We start from the raw sequence: 18,500 nt of genomic DNA, 5'->3' as shown, positions 1-18,500 counted from the left end.
GCCTTGTAATTAATGGCTGAAAGTTGTCTTTAATATCTTCAGCGTGCTTTTGACTCAGTTGTAGAACACTCGCCTTTTTGTGAGTCAGACCTTTTGAGGGTACAGCGCCCGTTGCAAACCTGAGTACACAAACATTGACACTTTCATGCAATATCTACTGATGGACAGTTGCAAAGATGCTGTCCTTAAACTTTGATCACTTTACCCCACCTGAATAGAGGCTGTCTCTCTCCCTGTTCTCCTTGCAAATCTTCATCTTTAACTAATGTCACCAAAATAGATTGGCTGCCGTTTGACTACGTTTCAGAATTAATTAATTGGCTGTAACATCCTTCGGGGCAACATGAGGAGATGGAAGTTACTATGCAGATACTAATATCAGTGCTGTATAGATACTTATAATGCGCTGTCTCCTTGAAGTAGCTCCGAGGCTGGTGTTCCTTCCAGATTTATTTACAATAGTTAGTAATACTCAGACAGGTACTTCCCAGTACAGAGTATACACCATGAGTGCCAGTAACCTGGGCACTCCACATTATATACCTCTGCAGGGCTCCCGGATTGGGTGGCATTAACTACCTCAATCAGGGAGCTCGTATTCTGACAGTTCCACCTCGTGGGCCTTGATAAAGTTATTACACTCCTGATTTCCACAAAAACCCAATTTTTCTTCATTCCCTGCAGGGTCTCTGATAGATGTCCCTCCCTTCCATGTGCAGTCGTTTTCGCTGATAAATTATTTTCTGTTGCAGATAAGGACTCCGTTAACTATCTGTATCTATTTGTAGAACATTTTCCGACTCCAATCTGCTTGTGGATCATGTTGGCTGGCAAAGTAAAAATGACAATAACAGGAATTCACAGCCTATAATCTCTCTCTTTCCCCATGGATTCAACCCAGAACTCAGGAAGGCAATCTGCCTGTGACTTTTTATTGTTTTATTGGTGCAATTGAATACTTATACTCACTGCCCAGGCCAGATGGTTATTGTGTCAAATGTTTTACCTCTGTCTCTCTTTCTAGTGAGAACCTTCCCTGGAATCTTGCACTTAAAGGAGGTTAGTTTTACGAATGACATGAAAGAAGTAAGCTCGAAGGCGTTTTATGACACAGCAACAAAAATAGAGAAAGAGGTTAGTTAACTATCCAGCAAGTTTAACTCTATTTTCGTACATAGAAACTAGAAACAGGAGTAGGCCACTCGACCCCTTTGTGCTTGTTCTGCACATATGCTCATGGCTGATCATATTAAATACTCTGATCCCGTCTCCCTCCCCATATCCCTTTAGCCCCAAGATCTATATCTAATTTCTTCTTGAAATCGCGCAACAATTTGGCCTCAACTAATTTATGTGGCACTTCCTGGATGAGGAAGCGGAGGGATGGGTTGGTAAGTTTGCCGACGACACGAAGGTTGGTGGGGTTGTGGATAGTCTGGAGGGATGTCAGAAGTTACAGAGGGACATAGATAGGATGCAAGACTGGGCGGACAAGTGGCAGATGGACTTCAACCCAGGTGAATGCGTCGTGGTCCATTTTGGTAGGTCAAATGGGATGAAGGAGTACAATATAAAGGGAAAGACTCTTAGTACTGTAGAGGATCAGAAGGACCTTGGGGTCCGGGTCCATAGGACTCTGAAATTGGCCCCACAGGTGGAGGAGGTGGTTAAGAAGGCTTATGGTGTGCTGGCCTTTATCAATCGAGAGATTGAGTTTAGGAGTCTGGGGATAATGATGCAGCTATATAAGACCCTCATCAGACCCCACTTGGAGTACTGTGCTCAGTTCTGGTCACCTCACTATAGGAAGGATGTGGAAAAGATTGAAAGGGTGCAGAGGAGATTTACAAGGATGTTGTCTGGATTGAGTGGCATGCCTTATGAGGATAGGCTGAGGGAGCTCGGTCTTTTCTCCTTGGAGAGACGAAGGATGAGAGGAGACCTATTAGAGGTGTATAAGATGTTGAGAGGCATAGATCGGATGGCCTCTGAGGCTTTTTCCCAGGGTGGAAATGTCTGCTACGAGAGGACACAGGTTTAAGGTGCTGGGGGGTAGGTACAGGGGAGATGTTAGGGGTAAGTCTTTCACACAGAGGGTGGTGGGCGAGTGGAATCGGCTGCCGTCAGTGGTGGTGGAGGCGAACTCAATAGGGTCTTTTAAGAAACTCCTGGATGAGTACATGGAGCTTAATAGGATGGAGGGTTATAGGTAGATCTAGAAGGTAGGGATGTGTTCGGCACAACTTGTGGGCCGAAGGGCCTGTTTGTGCTGTAGTTTTTCTATGTTTCTATTCTATGTTTCTAAACTCCACAGATTCTGCACTCTGGGTGAAGAAATTTCTCCTCACCTCAGTTTTGAAAGGTTTATCCCTTCGCCTCAAACTATGACGCCTTGTTCTGGATTCCCCCACCATTGGGAACATTCTTTTTAAATCACCCCTGTTAAAGTTTTATAAGTTTCTATGAGATCCCCTCTCACACTTCTAAACTCCAGTAAATATAATCCTAACCGACTTAGTCTCACCTCATATAACAGACCTGCCATCTCAGGAATCAGCTTGGTAAACCTTCGCTGTACTCCCTCTTTAGCAAGAGCGTCAGATAAGGACACCAAAACTACACACAATACTCCAGGTCTGGCCTGTACAGTTACAGTAAACCATCCCTATTCCAATACTCATGGACTCTCGCTATGAAGGCCAACATGCCATTTGCCATCTTTACTGCCTGCTGTACCTGCATGCTTACTTTGAGGACTGATGCATGCGGACACCAAGATCTCGCTGAGTATCCACCTCTCTCAATTTACACCCATTCAAATAATAATCTGCCTTCCTACTTTTGCTACTGAAGTGGATATATACATTATACTACATCTGCCCATTCACTCAGCCTGTTCAAATCCCGTTGAAGCAACTCTGCATCCTCCTCACAACTCACCCCCCACCCAACTTTGTATCATTTGCAAATTTGGAAATAAAACATTTAATTTCTTCGTCCAAATCATTGACATATAATGTGAACAATTAGGGTCCTAGCACAACCCTGTGGTACCCCACTAGTCACTGCCTGCCAATCGGAAAAGGACCCGTTTATTTCAACTCTTTGCTTTCGACCCATCTCAGACATTTCAGCAATCCCATGCACTTTAACTTTATATAGTAATCTGCTATGTAAGACCTTGGGCCCGATTTTACCGGGCGCGAAATCGCGGTAAAGTTGGGCGTCGAGCCTATACCGCGATTTGCACCTGATTCCGAGCAGAACGCGGCTTTACCGACACCCGATTCGGGCGTGGGTCCGGCCCGCGCCCGAATCGGGCAGCCTGACTATTTAAATGCATTCAGATGCATTTAAATCGACTTAATGAACTGCGCGCCCAACCCTACCGCCAAATCCCACTTTACCGTCTTCTGGCCCGTTCCGCATCCGCGCTGTAAGCGACCTGCAAAATAAAAGTCTGAAGTCGTCGCTGCAGCTTCCGAAGAGTGGGGTCAGAGCCTGCAACGGCTCTCTGACCCAGGTCATCCTCTGGGGGTGGAGTGGAATCGGCCGGTTCTGCTTCATCATCATCTTAGCGAGGAATCGCTTCATCCTGAAGGATACACCATCACTGGTTCATTACCAGCCACAGCCATCTCTCCCGCTCTCTTGCCCCTGCAGGGAAGAGTAGTCTGTGGCTGGTAGTGTACCAGTGATGGTGTATCCCTTTACAGGCCCAGCTTGGTCCTTCTCCAGTGTCTCTTCTTGGACTTGTACTGATCTTGTTGCCGGTTTTCATGCGGATCCACTGTGGAATCGGCCGGTTCTGCTTCATCTTCTTAGCGAGGAATCGCTTCATCCTGAAGGTTTTGTGGGATGGCATGGCCGCACGTCCACTCCGGTAGGAGGGATTCGTTCCTCTGGTGGGGAGGAGGGATCACCCGCAGAGTGGCGGCGGACCCCCCTGCCCCCTCCATCCCCACCGATCGGCCACAGACTGGCAGCGGAACCCCCCCTCAACCAGAGGATGATCTGGGTCCCGCCCCCCCCTCCTCCTCCCACCTCCCCCCGACCAGAGGATGATTGTCAGAGAGCCGCTCTCTCCACTTTCTGTTTTTTTTGTCTTTCGCGCCCAGGCGCGCTCTGTCAGATTTTATTTGAACTGCACATGCGCAGTTCAGAGCTCCGATCGGTCCGCCAGCGCGAATCGGACCGGAGCCGGCAAAACGCGTATGGGCGCGCTGGAAAGAGGATTCCAGGCGCAGACCTATTTGACGCCCGGATTCGGCACTTAGGCTCAAAATGGTAAAATCAGGCCCCTTGTCAAAAGCCTTCTGAAAGTATAAATAAACCACATCCATCAGTTCTCCCTGGTCAACTCTGAGTTACATACTGAAAGAATTCTAGTAGATTTGTCAAGCATGTTTTCCCTTTCGTAAATTCATGCTAACTTTGTCTGCTCATGCCACTGCTTTCCAAATGCTGTGTTATGAAATCCTTGATAAAGGACCCCAGCAACTTCCCTACTGCTGACATTAGTCTCACTGGTTTATCGTTCCTTGTTTTCTCTCTACCTCCTTTTTATGAATAGCAGCCAATTACACTGGCTATCCTCCAATCTGTAGGAACCATTCCAGAGTCCAAAGAATTTTGCAAAATGGCCATCAATGGATCTACTATTTCTAGGGCCACTTCCTCAAGTACTCCGGGATGAAGATTATCAGGCTCTGAAAATTTATCCACCTTCAATCCCATTCATTTCCCCAAAACCATTTCTGTACTAATACTAATTTCCTTCAGCTCCTCACTAAAACTTGTTTCTTGCAGAACTTCTGGCACATTATCCATGTCTTCCTTTGTGAAGATAGAAGCAAAGGATGAATTTAGTTCCTCAGCCATTTGTTTGTCCCCTGTTGTGAATTCCCCCGTTTCTGACTGTGAGGAGCCTACACTCACTTTTGTCAATCTTTTTCTCTTCATATTCTCTGCCATCTCACTTTCACACTCTATTTTCCCCTTCTTAATCCCTTGGCTCACCTTTGCTGAATTTTAAACTGCTCCCAATCCGCAGGTCTATTGCTTTTTCTTGCCAATTTGTACGCTGCTTCTTTGAATCTAATACTGTCTCTAATTTCCTTTTGTAAGTCATGGTTTGGCCACAGTTCCGTTTCTACTCTTGCGCCAAATAGGAATAAACAACTTCTGGAATTCACCCATTTGTTTCTTGAATGCCTGCCGTTGCCTGTTCACTGTCCTTCCTTTCAGTAATGTTTCCCAGTCTATCACATTCATATTTGGTCGTAGCGAATGAATCAGTTGCCTGCACACAACACTGCAATTCCAAGATTATTTGTCCAACGGAATTCTGATTATGGAGAATTGATCCTTTGGTGAGATGGAACTTCAACGTTTAGTCAGCGGTTACAAATCTCCTTCTACGGTTGTGGAAGCACCCCAAATTTTCAGTCTGATCGCGGTCCTGCAGTGTGAGTTGCAGGGCGACTTGTCACGACTGAAAACATGGAGGTTTGCCCAAAATTACTGCCCAGATAGAGCACCATGAAAGCAAGTAAATTGCAAATGGCATTGTGTTTTAACGCTGCTGCTGCTAGCCTCTCCTTGTTTAGTTAAGCTCCAGTAAGGGGAACATCCTGCTGGATTTGTCAATGATGCACTGACCAACAGTGTATAATGGACAAGTGAAACATTTAGATGGCATTCCTGAAGGGTATGCATTTTCTCTCTCACCCTCCGCCACTGCCACCAAATGTAGTTATTTAGCAAGATGTAGCATTGTAAATTCAGAACCTCTTCTGAACAATTACTATGAAAACTATTTTTTTTAGGTTGTGAAAATGCTACTCATGCAGTCACAGATGCAAATACTGACATCCCCCAAATTTCTTTTTGCTTTCTCCCCATTGTAATTAGGTGAAGAGTTTTTTCAAAGGCGACATTTCCTACCGCAAATCTATTGTTCGGAAGCTTGCGTAAGTATCCACTTTTAATCGAGAACTTCAAGGCGCTGGGTCCTTCCAAACATGTGCTATATCCTGTCTTCAGCTTGAAAATGCATGTAAGCCTATTTAGATGGAGCAACAAGTGTGGGTTACCCCAAGGTTACCAAATCGGAATTTGCAAAGTGGCCCTTGTAGGGCACGATCAGTGTAAGAAAGAAACTCGACGTCCAATCAAATTGATAGAAGCTCCACATAAGCAAACAATGTTCCAACAAAAGCTGTGCCTATGAGCGGGATGTCGAGCCCACGCTCGTCACCCGCAGGGAATGGTGGTGGAGGCTCAAGATGCAGCGAAACCCCAAAATACACCCTGCTGGCATGAACCTGAATTGAATATATTTCAACACAATTAAACACCTCCCTCGCCGTGTATTGATCATGATGGGGGCAGACAGATGCCAGTTCTGATCATGGGGGAGGGGGGGGGAGTGATCATGGGTTGGGGTTATTTTTTTCACCCCAATCTCCATGGAGCTGGGCTTTGCGTGTTTAGGCCCCGCCCCTCTACATGACGGTGTGAATCCTAAAGATCAGGTGAGAAAACGGCCTGTTTCTCTGGCGAGGTGCACGCATTTTTCTCACCAGAACCGGCATGTTGCCAAATGCTGGCAGACAGGTACAAGATGTTCTGCACCCTGCAGTACCCATCCATTGTGGAAGCTGGGAGTTAAGACCATTAAGTTTGTGCACTGCATAAACTAATGCCAATTCCTTATGTGTTTATGACTTCTTTGACTTTCTTCCCCTCTCCCATTGTTCAGGTTATTCACTTCAGGTTTTTGTCCTCTGTTTTCATTATTCAAGGCAAACTACTGTTGTCTTCAGAAATGTAACAAATAGTATTTCTCAGGTTGTGCTTAATTTCTTTTAAAAATGTAAAACAGGGAAGACTTAGTTGAACAATGAAGGTTTTCAGTGCTTTTCCCCTGGGGCAATCCCCTCAGGATTGAGGATGATTTGCTTCCACTCCAGTTCAATGGGTTCCGAAATGTCTGATGCACAATCTACAGACCCTGCCGCATGTGAAGCATGTGGTGCTTGAAGAGTTGGATAAATGGGTTGTTTGGAGGTATGTGTGCGCTCTCTGTCACATCGGCTTTGCCTCTACCTGCTCCTGACCAAGTCTCTCTTGCGTTTGGTGCCTTCCCGAATGTATCTTTGCCATTTTGGTCAGTCACAAAGCCAGGGACCTTTATGAGTAGGTGCAGATGTTTGACCTCTTCAGAGATACTTTGAGGACATCACCACAGTGTTTCCGCTCTCCTTTTGGGAGTCTCTCCGAACAGGGTTCAGAGTAGATCTTCAGGGATCTGCTCTTGGGCATAGCGAATTACATTTCCTGCCCAGTGGAGCTGGTTTTGAGCAACTCGAGGCTTGGTGCCGGGCATGTTGGCTTGAGAGAGGAACCTGCTCTTGAATCACCTTTCTTGCCACCAAATCGGGAGGAGTTTGCGAAGACCCCACTTGTGATACTTCTCCAATGCTTTGAGAAGCTCACTGTTGGTGTCTCAAGACTCCAAAGCATGTAGGAAGGAGTGTGGGGAATCACAGCTGCCCAGTAAACCATGACCACTTGGTTGGAGATCCTCAAATCCACTCTCGTTTAGTCAGCCTAAGGCACATTGGAGGTGGTGATGCATTTTGTCACCTCAGTTTGCCTTCATTGAGAGGAGGTCTCCAAGATAGGGGAAATGGCCCATGTTTTCCAAGGAGTAGGATGGGGGAGGGGGGGGGGGGAGGCGGTGGAGAGTTGCATTCGAGTGGTAAACCTGGCTTTCTTTCCCTATCTTTTCCTCCTTTATCTACAACATCGTTTCCAAGCATCACCATTACTGACTCTTGGTGACTTCAGAGCAAATCTTGCACTTGCATTCAGATTATGAAAGTTGATGGTTTCCAGAAGGGTTTCAAGTATAAATATATTCTGAAATTCTAACTATATAAATTTTGAAATATTTGGTTAAGTTAGAAGTGGAATTGACTTCATTAATAAACTGAAACCTTTGTTATGATCTCCATGGGGACTGTTAATATTTAAAGAGAGGTTTGAAATTCCCATTACTTACTGAATGAATTAATAGTTGCTTGGTAGTAAAGAACTTGGCTGTTGCTGAAAGTAAGACATACTGTTGAGGCTTTTCATCTTGCACTCACCAGGACAAATGCAAGAATATCAAATTTCAAAGGAGCCATCACTTTATACTGCACGAGAAAAGAGATGCTGATTAGTTGCCAGATAGTTCTAATTGGTGCCATGGCCATTGGACCCCCATGCTTTTTTATTCTTTTAAAAAAAAGGTGCAACATTTGAAGATATTACCTTGTCCTGCAGAGTATCGGTCTCTGCATCTGGAATAAATGTCACTTCTTTCAATCCTAACAGATAATCTAAACTGATGATGAGTGTAATTCTCAGCACACTTGGGATTGTTCAGCAAGTGCTGTCCAATCACAGAATTAGTTCCAACATTATGTTCTGAATTTTGCAAGTGCAGTTGAGTATAGTCCGTACTCTCTGCCTTTGCAAACCGCAGAAGGGATGTGTTGTTTGATACAATCTGATAGTCACTGGCATCACACATTTGTTAATGAAGTCAATTCTGCTTCCAGCTAAACCAAATCTTATACTTCATTCCTGTACTGTCCCAAGCATCTTTTTGGCTCGGGGATAGCATCCCGTTACGGAAAAACTCCACACTTGTGGCATGAAACTGTTAGAATCATAGAATCCCTGCAATGCAGGAGGAGGCCATTCGGCCCGTTGAGTCTGCACCAACCACAATCCCACCCATGTGCTATCCCCGTAACCCCACATATTTACCCCGCTAATCCTCTGACACTAGGGTCAATTTAGCATAGCCAATCAACCTAACCTGCATATCGTTAGACTGTGGGAGGAAACCGGAGCACCCAGAAGAAACCCATGCAGACACGGGGAGAATGTGCAAACTCCACACAGACAGTGACCCGAGGCCGGAATTGAACCCGGGTCCCTGGCACTGTGAGGCAGCTGTGCTAATCACTGTGCCATCGTGCTGCCCCTAAATAGATACAAGCTTCATCTGTTGCTCAAACCTTTGAGATACTTTACCCTGGCAGGGTAATTTGAGGCAGACTGGACACTTTTCAGGTCATCTTGGGCCCATTCATGAGGATAGACAATATACGGTGAGCAATGATCTGACCAGGGTAGCCATTATTCTGCAGGATAGTTTTGATGTGCCCCATTTCATGCATCAAGCTTGCTTGGTGAGCAAATGTCTTGGGCCCTATTTACGATGTTCCTTATAAGGCCAATCTGCCACCATGTGGAGCTGTAAGTATATTGACCAGCGAAGATAGGCTCGTTATAGGACAGGACAATTATTTGTTATAGGACAGTAATAAAGAATCAATGATTGGGTTTCAAACTAGCACATTGAAGGAAAGGTGCGCTTTCAATTGCTCCATTTCAACGGGGAATTTGAGTGTGGGATGAAGCACGTTCAGGTAGGGAAATTCTTGCATGCAGCTGCAGATAAAAATATAGAAAATCTGTTTACATCTTGGAAGTACGCAAGGAGTAAGAGGTTAGGTGTCATCCCAATCAGGACCACCTTTCTCATGGCAGCCAGTGGAATTGTTAGCGTGGGCTGGCACTAGAGGAACCCATGGCAACGCCATCTTTTTGGGCATATACACTGTCATTAAGTGGAGTTGCCGGCATTGGACTGGGGTGGGCACAGTAAGAAGTCTCACAACACCAGGTTAAAGTCCAACAGGTTTATTTGGAATCACGAGCTTTCAGAGTGCTGCTCCTTCCTCAGGTGAGCCCTCACTTACCTGAGGAAGGAGCAGCGCTCTGAAAGCTCGTGATTCCAAATAAACCTGTTGGACTTTAACGTGGTGTTGTGAGACTTCTTACAGTGTCATTAAAGCAGAATTCAAGTGCATGAGAGAATGTGTAAAAAGATTGCAACTACAAGACTTAAACACTTTCTTTGGTGATTCCTTAATCTTTACGTTGGAACGCACCACAAAATACCACCGCCGACTCTGGACTAAAGTCCTCAACTGAACCTTCTCTTTTCTAATAGGACTTCCCGCAGAAAGTCCTTTGGTCACTTATCGGGTTCTTGAAGATAATCCACTTCCATGTGACGAACTCCAAGCTTTTCCACAGCTGCCTGACAAGATCTGCGATGTTTCAGCTCAAACCTGAACTTCCTTGGCAAAATGAATTGAACAAAGAATTAGAACCCCCCGCCCCCCTGATTGCTACTAGCACTGTCCTCCTGGTCCACAGCTGTCTCGGCTAATTATTTTGCTTTGCCTTCTGGACTCGGGAGCTTCAACACGAAATTATTTTGCTTTCAGCTACAAGTCCCAAACCTTCTGGCCTCTCCGAGCTTAGCTCTGACTGAGCAAAACACACAGGTAAACACCACACAAAAGGGCAATTTGCTGTAAACCTATCTCCATGACAACATGGCATACATGGGGTGTTCCAAACAGAAATTTACATCAATTAACTCTCTTGGCTTCAAAACCAAACCTTTTGATTCTGAGATCTCCATGAAGAATTTAAATGTTTAATGAAGTCAGGGTAATCCTCCTTTGGCTTGTTGTCTGCAGGTCACCAGCTAAGTGAAGGCCAACTACCATTTCTACGGTTTTTGCTCTCCAACCTCTGATCTTATAAGTACATGGAAGAAGCTTTTGATGTGTAATTACCTTGGTGGTCTGGCACTTTCTGACCTCCAGAGGTTCAGTTACCTTTCATTTAAGTATTTAATTCCACAACAGTTGTACTCTAATTTATTAATATAAATGAGGAAGCTGGATGATTAGTGTCGCCTTTTAAACCTGTGGCCCATTGGCGAGCAGTGAAGTTGACTGTCTATTACATGCAATTGCAGTTACTCTCATTTGCTGTACTTTTCCTTTTCAGAAAAGGGAGTGTTAATGCCATTGTCGACAACATTTTTGCACTTTCCTCCAATGCAACTGAGGACTCTGTCAGCGCAATGATCAAAGCTGGCATTGAAAATTGTTCATCCTGTGCTCTTGTTACACGTGAAGACACTTTCATTGGTAAGTTGAATGTTCTGTAGTGCTCTGGAGTTGCAGTGTATTCAATCAACAATATACTTTACTTTTGCAATTGCCTAGACATTTGAAGGAAAGCTACTCTATACGAGTTGCCTTCAGGACCACCGATGAGTACCTGCTCATGAGCAACGAATTTGGGCATTTTTTGCGACCAGATTTTGTGTTTTAAAACACCAGTCAGATTGTTTTCTTTTTCCACTTGCCTCTCTGCATGCATACTTTCCAAAGGCTGGAAAAGAAAGAAAAGCCGTGTGCACCGTTTCGCTTTCTTGTTGTCAAGATTTTAAATAGTCTTTGCCATATTCAGTGCCATTGTTTATGCTGCAGGGTTACATTGAAGTTGTTAGTTCCCCGATAATGTTTGCAAAATTGGTTCCTGGGACCATGATCACGCCTATAGTTGCCTATTTTGCCTTGGATAAAATGTATTTAATGGGCGGCACGTTGGCACAGCGGTTAGCACTGCTGCCTCAGAACGCCAGGGTCCCAGGTTCAATTCCAACGTCGGCTGACAGTCTGTGTGGAGTTTGCACATTCTCTCCATGTCTGCGTGGGTTTCCTCCGGGTGCTCCGGTTTCCTCCCACAGTCCAAAGATGTGCAGATTAGGTTGATTGGCCATACAAAATTGCCCCTTAGAGTCAAGGGGACTAGCAGAATAAATACGTGGGGGTTACAGGGATAGGGTCTGGGTGGGATTGTTGTCAGTGCAGGCTCGATGGGCTGAATGGCCACCTTCTACATTGCATGTATTCTATTCTATGAATCTATTTTTGTTACTTAAATTGACTTTCAGTTTTTTTTCCTTGTTGCTTCATGTCTGTGCATCAACTTTTAAGAAAACCATCATTTTATCATGGACTGTGTTCACAAATTCAGTCCATGTGAACGAACGACCCTTTGAAAGCTTGGAACGTCAGTTGCTGGAATAACTTTGTTGCAGCTGTTTTATTCTGTGTAATTTTGGAACTGCACTGTGTGGAAGAAAATGAACATTAAATGGTCAAACATTTTGGAATATTTACAAAGACAACCGCATTTGCAATGCAACAGCAGCCTGTATTTACATGGCAACTTTTAATATAGAAAAATGTTGCAAGATGCTTCACGGGAGGGTTATCAGCACCATAGCAATGATAAGAAAGGTGATTAAAAGCTTGGTCAAAGAGGTTAGGCTTTAAGGAATGTTTCAAGGAGATGGGATATTTTAGGGAAGGAATTTGAGTTTGTTGTTTCGGCAGCTGAAAGCACAGCTGCCAATGATGGAGCAGTTCAAATCGGCTATGCACAAGAGGCCAGAATCGGAGTGGTGCAGAGATCGCCGAGGGATTAGGGAAGGACAAAGTTACGGAGGGCAAGACCATGGAGGGATTTGAAAAAGGAGGGTGAGAATTTTAAAATTGAGCTATTTCGGGAATGGGGGCAGATGATAGATCAGTGAGCTTGGAGGTGATGGGTAAGTTGATTTGATTTATTATTGTCACATGTATTAACATACAGTGAAAAGTATTGTTTCTTGCGCACTATACAGACAAAACATACTGTTCATAGAGAAGGAAATGAGGGAGTGCAGAATATAGTGTTACTGTCATAGCTAGGGTGTAGAGAAAGATCAACTTAATGCAAGGTAGGTCCATTCAAAAGTCTGACAGCAACAGGGAAGAAGCTGTTCTTGAGTCGGTTGGTACATGACCTCGGACTTTTGTATCTTTTTCCCGATGGAAGAAGGTAGAAGGAAGAATGTCCGGGGTGCGTGGGGTCCTTAATTATGCTGGCTTTTGGTGCCTATTGGACAAGTTCAACTTTCTGAAAGGTGGACAATGGGATATCAGCCAGCTGATTTGATGTGATTTATTGTGGTTATGTATTGGGATACAGTGAAAAGTTTTAAAGTTTATTTATTAGTGTCACAAGTCACCTTACATTAACACTGCAATGAAGTTACTGTGAAAATCCCTTAGTCGCCACACTGAGGTGCCTGTCTGGATAGACTGAGGGAGAATTTAGCATGGTCAATGCACCTAACCAGTATGTGTTTTGGAGTGTGGGAGAAAACCAGAAAAATTGGAGGAAACTCACGCAAACACTGGGAGAGCGTGCAAACTCCACGTAGACAATCACCCAAGCCGAGAATCTAACCAGGATCTCTGGTGCTATGAGGCAGCAGTGCTAACCACTGTGTACCCTGTGCAAGAAACAATACTTGGGTAGCACGATGGCAGACAAAACATACCGTTCATAGAGTATATAGGGACAGGATAGAGTGCAGAGTATAGTTACGATTTGTTGTTTATTCCATTTGTTTGGAAACGTTTGAATTTTATTGAGTGGAAAACAAGACAACTGTCTGCGATGACCGTTTACAAAACGGGTTGCATTTATATAGCACCTTTCAATGAAACAAAAATATTTTCAGGCCTGAAATGGTTGAGTTGTATATCATTACACGATTTGGGACCAATGTGAGTGCCCATAGTGCCTTTAAAACTGGTGCATCATTGAACTGTGCTCACAATGGGTATTGGGTCCGACTATTTAACTGTGAGGAATTTACATTACACTTGACCGGCAAGTGAAGGGACAGAGTATTGTGAGTGGAATAAAGGTAACACATGGATGAATTTGCTAACCATAGTTTGTGGCACTCATTGAAATAGCATTCCTTTTTGAGTGTTTGGAGTGGTCAGCATTTCAATCAAATCATAGAAGATAAAAAAAACTAAAGTATCGATGAAAGAGTACAATCTGCAGTAAGAGCTTTGGAATGCGTTGAGATTCATTAAACTTTTTTTTTCAATGTGAGCTGAAAGACAAACTGATTAGCGCAATGTTGAGAGACAAAGGGTGTGACAAATGGGCTGAGATGTACAGAAGCAGGCTCCTGAAACAAAGAATGCTGGAAACAAAGATCGACAGGTGCAGAAAGAGGGATAAGAGCACTTTAGACTACCGTTTGGAGGTGTTAAATTACAGTGAGAGAGCAGGGATACTGCCCTGGAATTCCTGTGACTATTGTGTGAGTATTGCATTTCACATGGGTGAGTTTGCAGTTCCGAAATCTAGCCCAACCATCATTTTGTTGGTAATTACCTCACCAGTACCATTATTCATAATTCCCCTACTACGCAAAGCTCAGCAATTTAAAAGCATTTAATTGCATATCATTTCTTGGAAGCCTGAGTATATTCCACAAATTCAGAAGCCATGGCCCCATTGTTAGTAAACCTATATTTTAAGACTTGGATATTTGCTATGCACAGCCTTTGAGAAAGGTTTGACCTTCAATCAAGTGTGGTTAATAATCAGTGCATTACATGTTTTGATTTATTATTGGGATACACTGAAAAGTATTGTTTCTTACGTGCTATACAGACAAAACACACCATTCTTGGAGCACATAGGGAAGAAGGAAAGGACTGGGTGCAGAATATAGTGTTACAGTCATAGCTAGGGTATAAAGAAATATCAACTTGATATATGGTAGGTCCATTCAAAAGTCTGGTGGCAACAGAGAAGAAGCTATTCTTGAGTCAGTTGGTACATGTTTTCAGACTTGTATCTTTTTCCTGACGGAAGAAGATGGAAAAGAGCAAGTCCAGGGTGTGTGGGGTCCTTGGTTATGTTGGCCGCTTTCCTGAGGCAGCGGAAAGTTTAGACAGAGTCAATGGATGGGAGGCTGGTTTGTGTGGTGGACTGGGCTACGTTCACAACCCTTTGTAGTTTCCTGTGGCCTTGGTCAGAGCAGAGTCCGTACCAAATTGTGATACATCCAGAAAGGATGTTTTCTATGGTGCATCTGTAAAAATTGGTGAGAGTTGCAGCAGACGTGCCGAATTTCCTTAGCCTCCTGAGAAAGTAGATGCGTTGTTGGGCTTTCTTAACTACAGCATTAGTGTGGAGGAGGGACTAGGACAAGTTGTTGGTGATCTGGTCACCTAGAAACTTGAAGCTCTCGACCATTTGAATCTCTACAGCCAGCCAGGCTGTAGAGATTCGCATTCTAATCCGTATTCTGTAACTTGATTTTGTGTCGCTGTGCCCTGTTTGAGAGCAGATTTCCACTCCATCTGACGAAGGAGCAGCGCTCCGAAAGCTAATGGCATTTGCTACCAAATAAGCCTGTTGGACTTTAACCTGGTGTTGTTAAAACTCTTACTGTGGTTAGAAGGAATACATGAGAAACAACCAAGAGGGATGATCGCAGTAGATCATATCGCACTAGATAATTTTGTCTAGTTAGGACAAACGATAATAGGAGATTGCACCTGAAATTAGATGTCGGATATAATTTGTAAGGAAGAAGGATGTGTTAACGACAATACGAGCTTGTAACATTCTATCGTGTCTGCCTCCGAAACCTGGGCAATAGATAAAGATCTGTAGAAGAGTGTAGAGCCCATTGAAATGACAATGTTAAGGTAAGGTGCATGTTAGAAATTCCATTATAATGAAAGAAGCGCACGAAATTGCAATAGAAATGACATCCAGAAAAGAGTGTCAGAATTTCAGCCAATTAAATAGAAAGGAGTTACCAGGATCTAATCTTTGGGGGGGAGGAGTAAAAATAACAGCTTTAAGATCTTTCTGTTCTGAAGATTTGTAACATGTGTTTTAGATTTATTTCTTGTGCTGGATACAGTTGTGCTGGGGTTTGGGATGTGGTTGATGCCATCAAATGATCTCAGCTTTAATCAAATAATTCTCGAAAGGTCATCCAAACCAAAGATAGTCTACTGCATGCTGCAGTGGGGCCTCTGCACAAAACCAGTGAAGTGATGTTGGCACCAAAGCAATTGTGAAACTTCCATGCTAATGTTTTCCACTTCAATTCTCTGATTGAACAGGCCAAGTTATGAAGGAGGCCTGTTGGCAGTTTGACTTAACCATCATGCTGCTTTTGAGGTGGAACTGCCTTTTAATGAATTTCTGCATATAGTTGGGGGAATTCTGCCCTTGGCGAAGAAATGTTATGCTCACCACAATTTACAAATGGGTCAGAAATAAACTGAGGAAGCATTGTGTGGATATACTCCAGTGGGATCGGTCGATCCAGTGTCCGCTCTGGTGGTATAGCTCAGTGGGAGAGTATTTGACTGCAGATCAAGAAGTCTCAGGTTCAAGTCCAGATGTCCCTTTAGTATGTTTTAGGGTGTCACAGAGGTTAACACTGCTGACTCAGAGTGAGGGACCTGGGTTCAATCCCGGCCTCGGGTCACTGTCTGTGTGGAGTTTGCACATTCTCCCTGTGTCTGCGTGGGTTTCTTCCCACACTCCAAAGATCGGTGGATTGGCCATGTGCGGGGCTAGGGGGTAGGATAGGGGAAAGGGCCTGGGTGTGGTTCTCAGTCAGAGAGAGTTGGTGCAAACTCGATGGGCCAAATGGCCTCCTTCTGCACTTGAGGGATTCTATGATTCTGTGATCACTGCCTTTGTGGGCCATGTTCTCCTGAAGTTTTTGGTTTTGCCTGAGGAAACGTGGCATCGGCTCCACAGCCACCAAATAAGTTTAAAGTTTATTTATTAGCGTCACAAATAGGCTTACATTAACACTGCAATGAAGTTACTGTGAAAATCCCCTAGTTGCCACACTCCAGCGCCTGTTCGGGTACACTGAGGGAGAATTTAGCAAGGCCAATGCACCTAACCAGCACGTGTTTTGGACTGTGGGAGGAAACCGGAGCACCTGGAGGAAACCCACGCAGACACGAGGAGAACGTGCAAACTCCACACAGACAGTGACCCAAGCCGGGAATCGAACCGGGGTCCCTGGCACTGTGAGGCAGCAGTGCTAACCACTGTGTGGCCCTAAAACATACTAAGATGGCACCTGAAAACTGAAACAAAAATGGAGTCAAATGTGTTGTAACTGATTTTTCTTTTTCTTCCACTTTCTCTTCCCTCTCCCACCCCCTCCCTTGTTTTTACATAAAATAGCTGAAAGCGTATGCAGTCAGAACCCTTGCGATAACAGCACCTCTCGATGTAAAGCAAACAATGGCATTACTACCTGCAACTGTCTGCCTGGCTACTTCAAATTTCTTCCATCTGACCGTAGCTGCAAAGGTAAGTGACAACTGTGCAGTCGGTGTGGCTTTGGGGTACATTTACAGTAACTTGCACTCATATGGTGCCTACAGCATAAAGCAATCCAAGATGCTTCACAGAAGCATTGGTGAACATAATTTGACACTTGAGCCATACGAGGATTCTAGAATAAATGGCCAAAAGCTTGGTCAAAGAGATTTTGAGAAATATCTTAATGGAGGATCGAGGGCATGTAAGATTTAGGGAGAATGCCCAGTGCTTTAGGCTCTCGAATCACCCAGGAGCTCCGCTGACAATGGTGGAGCGATTAAAATCTCTGTGTCAGTATAGGAACAGAGGATTTAGGAGCAGAAGTAGGCAATTCAGCCCTTCGAGCCTGCTCTGCCATTCAATCAGATCATGGCTGATCTCTTCCTGGTCTCAAATCCCACCTCTGCCCAAATCCCTTTTTTAACCTGTTTTTTCAATCAAAAATATATCAATCTTCTTGCAACCATTCAATGATTCAGTCTCCACCGCGCTATGGGGCAGCGAGTTGGACAAATTCACAGCCCTCTGCGAGAAGTAGTTCCTCCTCATCTCAGTTTTAAATCTACCGCCTCTCAACCTATACCTGTGGAGGAGGGTAAAGATTTCCAAGGACTCTAGAGTTGAAGGAGGCCAGAGAGGTCGACGGCTGAGACTTAACTCATTATAAACAATGAGTATACAGCCTAAATTTAAACTATCATGGTCTCCTTCCTGATGGTTTATCGTTCTTTGTGTAATGTGGTCCATCAACCTTTGAGGCCTAACCTGTCAATTAGGAATTCTTGTTCAAACTTGCTGTTCTGTGTGTCAAGTTGCATCACATGTTTTTTAAAGTTATTGGTGAAAATATAATCACGCATTGCAAATTCTCCCAGTCTGTGTGGGGAGGAGCCATTCTAGGATTTGTTCCCTTGGTCTTGATAAGTAATCCACCCCAGTGGGGTCCTGAAATGGATTAAGAGCTGAAAGGCAAAGTAACTCGCTCATAGCCATATGAAAAATTCTCTCATTTCCCCATTGTGTGAGCCGAATGATTTGATCGTCATTCTCCCGTGAACTTCATGGTGTGAGCTTTCATTCTGCTGCAAGATTTGTTGCTTCAAACCTATCACTGCAGTGCTCTTCACTTTGGTAATGTAACGCAGAACTGGGGTGGCCCGTTAGTTAATGTTGCTCAACAGTGATAACCTGATATCTGTCAGTGCCAGCCTAATCTGCATATTGCAATTGATGCATCTGCATACTCCTCCACTAAAGCTATTTGGAGTTTTTAAAAAACCCCATCTTTCAAAAATGTAGAAATGTATGTGTTCGAACAGGAAATGGGCAATGTG

General features: G+C 44.2%; 1 protein-coding gene across 1 annotated transcript in view; it reads left to right on the top strand.

Annotated features, from left to right (window-relative positions):
• The window catches only part of LOC144500665 (protein HEG homolog 1-like), a 97,323-nt gene that overhangs the window by 53,162 nt on the left and 25,661 nt on the right, over positions 1 to 18,500 (top strand). Inside the window, exons 4-7 of the mRNA XM_078223963.1 lie at positions 1,025 to 1,134; positions 5,914 to 5,972; positions 10,933 to 11,075; positions 17,026 to 17,154. Of these exons, the coding sequence (XP_078080089.1) occupies positions 1,025 to 1,134; positions 5,914 to 5,972; positions 10,933 to 11,075; positions 17,026 to 17,154 (441 nt within the window). The remainder of the gene's footprint in view (positions 1 to 1,024; positions 1,135 to 5,913; positions 5,973 to 10,932; positions 11,076 to 17,025; positions 17,155 to 18,500) is intronic.

This window comes from Mustelus asterias, chromosome 11 (assembly GCF_964213995.1).
Source record: "Mustelus asterias chromosome 11, sMusAst1.hap1.1, whole genome shotgun sequence".
In the NCBI taxonomy this organism is placed as follows: Eukaryota; Metazoa; Chordata; class Chondrichthyes; order Carcharhiniformes; family Triakidae; genus Mustelus; species Mustelus asterias.
This window is presented reverse-complemented; position numbering and strand designations above follow the sequence as displayed.